Source organism: Rutilus rutilus (assembly GCF_951802725.1).
Source record: "Rutilus rutilus genome assembly, chromosome: 1".
NCBI lineage: Eukaryota > Metazoa > Chordata > Actinopteri > Cypriniformes > Leuciscidae > Rutilus > Rutilus rutilus.
The window spans coordinates 25,432,168-25,442,214 of record NC_140209.1 but is presented as its reverse complement, the minus strand read 5'-3'; the positions used below and the strand labels follow the sequence as shown (position 1 = coordinate 25,442,214).

At 35.6% G+C, this 10,047-nt stretch overlaps 1 protein-coding gene across 2 annotated transcripts; it reads left to right on the top strand.

The window, feature by feature from the left end:
* atg4db (autophagy related 4D, cysteine peptidase b) lies at positions 1–10,004 on the top strand. 2 transcript variants are annotated; one of them, XM_084387670.1, is made up of 11 exons: positions 1–114; positions 701–991; positions 2,269–2,352; positions 2,442–2,615; positions 3,922–4,210; positions 5,635–5,696; positions 6,854–6,996; positions 7,116–7,194; positions 7,280–7,356; positions 8,355–8,474; positions 9,317–10,004. In XM_084387670.1, the coding sequence occupies exons 2-11, from the start codon at positions 820–822 to the stop codon at positions 9,485–9,487; spliced, it is 1,371 nt and encodes a 456-aa protein (XP_084243796.1). In that variant the 5' UTR covers positions 1–114; positions 701–819; the 3' UTR covers positions 9,488–10,004. The 2 variants fall into 2 exon arrangements, with proteins under 2 accessions (XP_084243796.1, XP_084243797.1); XM_084387671.1 differs by having other exon boundaries at positions 7–114; positions 715–991.
* The last annotated feature ends 43 nt before the right edge of the window (positions 10,005–10,047 follow it).

The window sequence follows — 10,047 nt, the reverse complement described above, 5'->3', positions numbered from 1 at the left end:
TAAACAGGCAGTGAATCCGAGTGGCGTCGCGGCGTGTTTGTAATGCGGAAAGTTTCCATTCCAGCAGAAATCCTCCGATATTTACAATGACATGACAGTCAAAACAGATTTAAGGTAAGTATTTGATCAAATATTTAAAATGTGCTTCCTTTCGTGAAAGAAATGACCCGAAAGCCGAATCGATGCATATAAACGCAACATTGTTTCCGGTCAACTCAACAAACCATCAACATCAAACGTATGAAGTGACTCTCACATCTGAAATGTGCTGTTATCCTCCTAAATACTGTACATTTGAACATGGTACGATGACAATACCTTTTTTTTTTTTTTTTTACATATGCCAGTGTAGTACAGTATGATGATGTACTATAGCCTACTATGAATATGTACATTCAGTTCCATGGGAAATATCAGAGTAACTTATGTCTCTCAATACCATCTTTAAAGGGCAGATAAACCGGAATCATTTATATTAACTTAAAAAAAAAAAAAAGTTATCTAAACACTTATTATCAAATAACTTTTGGATTTTTTTTTTTTGTGTGTGTGTGTGTTTAGAGTTTAGTGATATTAATGTGGCTTAACTTTTGCTTTGACACATTTGTAGGATTCCTTCAGTCACATGTTTCAGTGTTTCCCTGAGAAAGTCCTGAACAGAGCTCAGTAAAGTTACTTTTGTTCTCTCACTGTCCCACAGCATCACTCGTACAGCATCACCCGTACAGCATCACCCGTAACCCCTCATCCCTCCTCTGATTGGACGGCTGGGATTCAGATTCTCTGGATGTCATGGCAACAGGGTCATGGATGTGAGTGATGGAGGCCGCAGATGATCTGGCGTCCTTCGAGGTGGTCCACCTGTCGAACCCGTCGAACCCGGGCTTGCTGGATCTCAGCGCTGATGTCGACGGACACGTCCAGCAGTCCAAGGAGAAGCCCAAACTCAAAACCAAACTCGTTTCTGCCTGGAATAACGTCAGATATGGAGGTGTGTGGAGAAGTGAAGATATTGTGTAGCAATTTTTACAACCATTTTTTTTATAAACGTGTTTTTTTGATGGCCAGTGTTTGTCCAGCATTTTTATTTCATTGAATTTAAACTTATTTGATCTGTAGGTTGTTGGTTAAATAATTTACATAAATGACTGACACAAACACGTTATTGATAATCCCGCTTAATAAACTATAAGTGTATTTTTAAAAACATTATCTTATTAAAATATCTAGCTGAAGATTAATCTCGGCTTCTCAGAGGGGCAGTATGTTTTATTAAAAAGGATTTCACTAGTTTCATGTCTTATAATGTAAGTAAGATATTAATTTGATTGAATTAGCTTGTTAGTTCTGACAGCTAAGATAATTCCTCCATAATATTCAGGAGAACATGATAGTAATGTTACTATTTTTTTTTATATTGAGGCAATTCTTTTACTCTTTGTTGGCCCGATTAAATGTAATATAATTTTGTGTTTTTCACGGTAAATATATTATTAATGTTACTTTTAGCATATACACTATTAGTCAAAAGTTTTGAGTCTGTAATATTTTGTAATGTTTTTGAAAGAAGTCTCTTGTCACCAAGGCTGCATTTATTTGATCAGAAATACAGTAAGAAAACAGTGACATATTATTACAATTTAAAATATCTGTTTTCTATGTGAATATATGTTAAAATATAATTTATTCCTGTGATCAAAGCTGAATTCTCAGCATCATTACTCCAGTCTTCAGTGTCACATGATCCTTCAGAAATCAGTATAATATGATGATTTGATGCTCAAGAAACATTTATGATGATTATCAATGTTAAAAACCATTGCACTGAATAATACTTTTGTGGAAACTGTGATACATTTTGTGTTTCATGTCTTTACTGTACTTTAATGTGATAAAAAAAAAAAAAAAATCAGTATTCTTTGATTTATAAATTTCGAAAGACCAGCATTTATTTAAAATAGAAATGTTTTGTAACATTATAAATATCTTTACTGTCACTTTTAATAAATTGAATGTGTCCTTGCTGAATAAAAGTATTAATCTTCCTGACCCCACACTTTTGGATGGTAATGTATGTTTTTATATCAGAAGATAGCTGACCTTTATCTTCCTCTCTCACTAAATTACCCATTTCGCTAAACCCAGATTTGAAAGTTGAGCTCTAACCGCAGATGTCATCTTCACACACACACTCACTCACTCACTCACTCACTCACTCACTCACTCACTCACTCACTCACTCACTCACACATCTGTGTTTCTGTGCAGGCTGGTCTCTGAAGGGCAAGCCGCGTCTCAGTAAGAGGAGTCCTGTGTGTCTGCTGGGACAGTCCTATCAGCTGAGCTACTCTGGTGAGCGCAGAGGACTGTGATGATGCGCCGTTACTCTGAGTGGCGCAGGCTTTGAGTGTGTGTGTGTGTGTGTGTGTTTCTCCTCTCAGGAGAGCGAGAGTGTTTCCGGCGGGCGTTCTCCTCGCTGCTGTGGATGACCTACAGGAGAGGCTTCCCGCCGCTGGACGGCTCGGCCCTCGGCTCTGACGCGGGATGGGGATGCATGCTACGCAGCGCACAGATGCTGTTAGCTCAGGGACTGATCCTGCACATCATGCCTGCCGGTACACACTATATATAGCTATATTTTCAATCAGACCATCATTGATCTGGATATCAGTTGTGGCTTTATCCATAATATATGGGGGATTTTTTTTCTCAAATATTTTTATAAAAGTCATTGAGCCTCTTTTTTTTTGTGGGTTTTAAGTTAGATTTGTCTAAACAATACTTTTAAAATACATTTTCCCATATCTCACACACTAGAACTAGGGCTGTCACTTTTGTGAAAAAATCCTGTTCGATTTTTGAGACATAAGTGTTCATTGAATCGATGTCTAAAGACGTTTCCATTTTTAACGCCAAATATGGTCAAATCCACGGACAACTAACAGGCATTAGGACGAATGTAAAGAGGGTGCTTGAGACGCGCACAAGTCAGCAAATATTTCTGATGACTTATTGGCGTGAAGTTTCGTGCACAATGACAAACAGGAGTGCAACATTCTCGAAAAACAACTGTCTGAATACCGGCAGAATTCACAGTTTTGTTGTAAAAAGAGACACATTAAGCAGAAGTATAATTTGCTGTTATGTGTGTTTGTCAGAGCCTGCAGTTGCTGTGTGAGGCGCGTTCGCTGCGCTCCGAGAAAAGACCGTTAAAATCTATTCCCTATTTTCGTTTAAATATCCATGCATAAACACTATAAACAGACAACAAATGTAAGTGACATAACAAATAAACTGTATCAAATGAACCCAAAGGGGTGCCGAGCAAAAATAGTCTAAATCTGAAGTCCACATTTTACTCTGCTGCCACCCGTTTAACAAAAAACATTTGATCAATAATCATGTTAAATCTAATATATATATGCTGTGTGTGTGTGTGTGTGTGTATATATATATATATACACACACACACACACACACAGCATATATATATTAGACTTAACATGATTATTGATCAAATGTTTTTTTTCTGTAGTATTATTTGAAATTTCAAACTTGATTCAGTTAATAAAAAAGTGGTAAGTGTAGTAATAACATGGTAAAACGGTAACGTGAAACAATAATATTATTATTATTATTATTATTTATTTACTTTTTGACAAAACTGACCCGGAATGTGAAAATAGGCTGTCGTTTTTTTATGCGTTATTAAATAGGTAACTGATACAGATAAATACTGGCCACTAACTTATATTATGCATCCCTACTAATAAGTCCAACCAAACACACCTTCTCAATGTCTACTTTTCTTTTAAGTATGTGAAACGTAAAGCATTTCAAATAGTAGTGCACTAGTAGTGTGTCCTGCACGGTATGCATATAAACGTTCCCCTGGTCTGTGTGTGTGTGTGCTCTGCTCAGGCTGGACGTGGCCTGCGACGCATCATCAGACTAAAGATGACCTGCAGGTGCTGGACTCTCACACACAGGCCGGGTCCCTCCGAGACTCGGGTAAACCCCGCAGGCTCAGCCTGGGCACTGCGCTGGACTGTGAGTCTCAGGAGGAGAGGGCTCACCGCAGGCTGGTGTGCTGGTTCGGGGATCACCCCCGCGCCCCCTTCGGCCTGCACCGGCTGGTGGAGTTGGGCCGGGCCTCTGGGAGACGGGCCGGCGACTGGTACGGGCCCGCCATCGCCGCGCACATACTGCAGTAAGTCCCTGAGTCTGAACTGATGCTGCTTATTCCAGCTCTGAATATCACTGATATACTATTATAGCTTTTATTAGTATTTTGAATTTATTGTTATTTTCATATATTCTGTTTTCATTTTTAGGTTAAAGTTATATTTAGCTGTGGTTTTTTGTCTTTTTTATTAATTTTATTCATTTCTGTTTTAGTTATTTTAGCAAGTTAAACTAAATAAAAAAGAGAAACTTGATTTTTTTTAATCTTGTTATTTGTTATTTTATTTCAGTAAGTGAGTGAGTCTTGAACTGACAGGCTTGTTTTAATATCATTGATGTACTATTATAGCTTTTATTAATATTTAGAATTTATTGTTATTTTCTGTTTTTATTTTTATTTTAAAGTTTTATTAATTTTGTGGGGGGTTTTGCCATTTATATTATTATTATTATTATTATTATTATTATTATTATTTGTTTTCAGTTTTAGTTATTTTAGTACAGCAAGTTAATCTAAAAACTGAGAAAATTAAATTAAATGTTGTTATTTTGTTATTTGTTATTTTATTTCAGTTAAAGATCATTTTATTTCAGGTAACGAAAATGTTTTTTAAGGTTATAGTTTTAGTTTTAACCATTTTTATGCTGTTATTAATTGGATATTGGGAGTCTATTATATGGAAGCCCATTTCTGCCAGAAAAGAAAAAAAATATATTTGCAAATTTGTAATTGACATAAAAAGTAAAAATGTATTATGTTAAGGCATATTTATGAGATGAAAAGTTTAAATTATTATGACATACTAAGCTGAAATGATGACATAAGTCAGTCAGTTATGTGATTCAAAAGTTTAAATTTGACATAAAAAGACAAAAGTATGACATGCTAAACTGAAATTATTACAGTCAAATATGAGAGAAAAAGTTGAGATTATGACCTAAAAATGTCTACTGACATACTAAGCCAGAATTACGACATAAGTCAGTCAATTATGAGAGAAAAAAAATTGACATAAAAAGTTGAAATTATGAAATAGTCATTACATACTAAATCATAAAGATATTAAAAAAAATCTAAATTACGAAATAAAAAGTTACAATTATGACTTTCTATGTAATAATGTATTGTATTTCTGTCATTATGACTTGGTCATAATTTCAACTTTTTTAATCATAATTATGATTTTGAAATGGACTTCCAAACTATTATCATATCGCTGCCATTTAATTTTATTTGGATTCTGTTTATTTGGCTATGGTAAAATCTGCGTTGCATTATGCCTAACATCACCCTATAAAGAAGAGTAGAGTCACTGTAACACACGGCCTCTCACGGTGTATTGCATCATTAATATCTCTTAAATAGTGTTTATATACGAGAGAAGCAGCACACGTGTTAATGTTCATGTTAAATTGCATGTCATTTTAAGTGTGTGTTGGTGTGTTCAGGAAGGCCGTGTCTGCGTCGGAGCTGTCGAATCTGGCGGTGTATGTGGCGCAGGACTGCACAGGTGAATCTGTGCTCAAACACTGTCTTCATGTTAGCAGTGCGACTCGAGTGTGTGCTAATGCTGTCTTCTCATTCTCACACACACATTATAACAATGACATCACTCTGACAGCATTTCAGACCCTAGAAATGGAGTGTTTGTAAATTGTTTTGCGAAATAACGTTCATGACTTTGACAGAGGTTCCCCATTTTACACAGCAATATTCAGTTGTTCAAGATTTACTGGATATGAATTAGGGATACGTTTTTTTTAAATACTATTTTTACTCGCAAATTCTCTCTGATAAAATATTTTCAAGCTTGGCATAACTAGGAAAATGCATATTAATTATAAAATTCATTGTACTTTTCCAGGTTTTGAAATCACACTTTTCAAAGAAACAACACTTGTTGAATATCTTTAATTTGAGTTGTTTTAGCTTATTTTAATGCTTGGTTTCTCTTAGTTTTTAAGTCATCTTGAGGTTCACAGAAAGAAAATTGCTGTAGGATTTACTTTGAATAAACTTTCCCTCACAAATTGCTAGTAAATTTCTCAAATAATCAGACAGAAATGAGTTTAAAGTGAAATAAGTAGAAAAACTGAACTAGTATTTTCTTGTTTTATTTACATTGATATTTCGAAAAAACTATTTGTTTAAGCTGTTGAGAACCACTGCTGTCCATAGACATTCATTTGAAATTAAAATAACTCTGAATATTCCTTTGGGAGAAGATATTCACTACTACTTTCATAACATCCCAACAGATTTAATGGATCATAATTTTAGCATCAAACGGCTGTCGTAAGAAAGCCTCTCCTGAAAGCAGAACTTCTCTCTGTTCACGAGAGAACACAATCCTCCACCAGGATTATAGTTTTTAAATTTAAATACATTTTTATGATTTAGTTATTCGTGAACCCCTGTTTGGAAAACTTATGCATAAAAAAATTATCTTGATAACCATAATTTCTGCCACATATGCCATAATTATCGTTACTATTATAAAACTACAGTAACTTGCTATTAGGAAACTATTTAGACAGTTTTAATGAGATCCACTTTTATAGTAGTAACAATAACCGCAGTAGCTGATATTTTGTTACAAACTGCAGTTATGATTGTATATTTGTGCACAGCTCAACAGTAAATCTCTCTGTGTGTGTGTGTGTGTAGTGTACATTGGAGACGTGTTGAACCTGTGCGGGACGTCCCGTACAGATCTGTCAGCGAGGTCTGGGTGGAAGTCGCTCGTTCTGCTGGTGCCTGTGCGTCTCGGGTCAGATGTGCTGAATCCCACTTACATCCACTGTGTCAAGGTGCGTTACAACACACGCACACAGACACTCACATACACACATAAACACAAACAGACAAACACACAGTGATTGCTGTGATGCTCTGAGCTCATGTTCTCTCCTCTGTGTGTGTGTGTTAGAGGTTGCTGGAGCTGCGCTGCTGTGTGGGGATCATCGGAGGGAAGCCCAAACACTCGCTGTTTTTCGTGGGATTCCAGGGTGAGTCATGTGACGCCCGTGTGATGTGTGTGTGTGAATCGCTCATCGTCATCTGTGTGTGTGTATTTCTGTGTGCCCCATGCAGATGATCAGCTGATATATCTGGATCCTCATTACTGTCAGGCTGCTGTGGACGTCAAACAAGACAACTTCCCTTTAGAGGTGAGCGGATATTCAAAGGAGAGTTCGTCTGATGATTAATGTAGTCGCCCTCAAAATGTCCTCAAAATATCTATAGAGCTAAAAAAAAAAAAAAAAGAGGAACAAATTATACTTGTGCATATATTTATAATGCTTGTTACTACAGGGTTATTGTAGTTAAAACCATTTATAAACATTTCTGTTGATTGAAATCAGGGTTATTTTAGTGTCATTGATATACAGTCAAACCAAAATGTATTCAGACACCTTCAACATTTCTCACATTATCACAGTTTATTCACTATAGTTTAGCAAAATAAAATAAAATATAAGAACTCAGAGTTATCAGATCAGTTGATATTTCACAGATTTTGTCCATCCTTCTGTTACACTGTCTCACACATGAATTAGGTTGAATTTAAGAACACAATTAGACAATACCAATTTAGCTCAACCAATGACCCAGCAATGCTTCATTTTGTTCAGTCTGTGTGTAAAAAGGTCGCATTAGCAATTAAAGATAAACATGGTCAGGTCAAAGTGTCTGAATCATTTTTGGTCCCAAATTTGTATACATTTTCCTGGTAGTCACTGTATGAAGAATTTCTGGGTATAATATGTGACGGTTAACTTTATTTTGCTATCCTCACTAACATAAATGAACTATAGTGTCCTGCACACACTAGTAAAAAAATATCAAAAATGATATCTGTTGTCTGAATAATTTTGGTTTGACTGTATGTAGATAGATAGATAGATAGATAGATAGATAGATAGATAGATAGATAGATAGATAGATAGATAGATAGATAGATAGATAGATAGATAGATAGATAGAAAGAATACTTCCTGATTGTAATATTGAAAGAAGCATTTTCTGTGAAGCTGCTTTGAAACTTGCTTATTATAAAGACACAGTACAAGTAAACTTGAATTGAATCCAGTTATAATCCAGAATTGAATCCATATATTAATGTCTGTGTGTTTGTCTGTGTGTGTGTGTGTGTGTGTGTGTGCAGTCGTTCCACTGTAAGTCCGTCAGGAAGATGTCGTTCAGCCGCATGGACCCGAGCTGCACGGTGGGCTTCTACGCCCGGAGCAGGGATGATCTCCTGACTCTGTGCTCAGACGTCACGAAGGTGAGACACACACACACACACACACACACACACACACAAAAACACTCGCGCTGCAGAACTGAAGCATATCAGCCTTTCATTTTATACGCCTACGACCAAAAAAGATCATAGAAAACACACCGATAATAAAATTATTTTTAATGTTATAATTAAGTAAAGATTTTTTCACAGTAGGCTACAATGTGTTATTACTATAGTAATATTTCTTTGATTTCATTTTTATAATTAAAAAAATCTGTAAAACAATAATATTATTACTTTTATTAGTAAATTAATTATTGTTATTATTATTGTTATTGTTATTATTATTATTGTTATTTATTATTATTATTACATAGTCATATTTAATAGTTATAAAAAAAAACAATATGGAAACCGAGGAAACTTTTTTTTTTTAATTTAAAAAAAGCATTAGGCTCTTGTTCTATGGTTTATGTTTACAAGCGAAATTAAGTAATAAATATTTAATAATATTTTACTTTGTTCTGTAAGGCAAAATTATTATTATTATTATTATTAAATACAGATTTTTTTATTTCACTGTACAATAGCATATTACAAAAAATATATCTTTATTGATGTATAAAATGTATAAATCTAATTTTGATAAAATATCTATTACATTTATTAACAAAATAAGAATAATATTTAAAATAATAATTAGAATAAATTAGAATAAAAATACAGAAAAAAATAACACCACACCGGTGTGTGGAGCCTCTTGCAATTGCTCCGTTTATATTTATTGTTATTACTCATATTCTTTGTCACATTTTTCACCCCTGATGAGTTTTCATCCTTGCGATTTCCAACTTTCTCCTTGTTTTCCCTGTCCTGGCCAGGCTCTGAGCTCATCGGGGGAGAAGTACCCCATCTTCACGTTTGTGGAGGGTCATAATGAGGAGGGGAGCGCCAGCGCCTGCGCCTCAGACTCAGTCCCTCACACAGAGACCAAAGGCAGACTGGGCCGGGTCAAAAAGAGGACCAGCATGGACGATTTTGTGCTCCTGTGACACGCAGACTCCACTTCCTGTTTTTTACTCGAGTACTTCCTGCAGTGTGTGTGTCATCTGACAGGGGCTTTCACACTCACTGTCAAGGAGAGTGTCCAAAACAGATGGCCAGTCGTTAGCAGGGTTTTTCCAAACTCCTGCTGTTGTTTTCTGTTCTTCTGCAGAAGTCATGTGCACACGCACCGTACAGGAGGATGTGACGTGCGTTCGGTGAGCAGGTGGCTAAGCAGATTAACACGAATGATGCTAATGACAGCAGACAGTGAGGCTCTCGGACAGACGTTACTCTGTGACGGGCAGACATGGGATTTAAACACTGTGATTTACTCTCCTTTTATGTATTTTTCCGTACAAGAGACTTACGTTCACCAAGTCATATTAACTTCTCTGGTCAAGCACTGAACAACTACTACTGACAACATGAATTTACATTCATAATACATGGTTTTGTTTTCTGGTCTTGTTTTTCTGAACAAGCTTTTTATTTAAAAATAAATAAATAAAATATTGAACCGTGGTTTGTGAACCCAAGTTTGGGAAACCCAGTTCTAGCGTTATTC

Coding starts and splice junctions, on each gene's coding strand:
- atg4db (XM_084387670.1), top strand. CDS start 820: ATGGAGGCCGCAGATGATCTGGCGTCCTTCGAGGTGGTCCACCTGTCG. Junction 2,353..2,441: donor CTATCAGCTGAGCTACTCTG/GTGAGCGCAGAG, acceptor TTCTCCTCTCAG/GAGAGCGAGAGTGTTTCCGG. Junction 4,211..5,634: donor ATCGCCGCGCACATACTGCA/GTAAGTCCCTGA, acceptor TGGTGTGTTCAG/GAAGGCCGTGTCTGCGTCGG.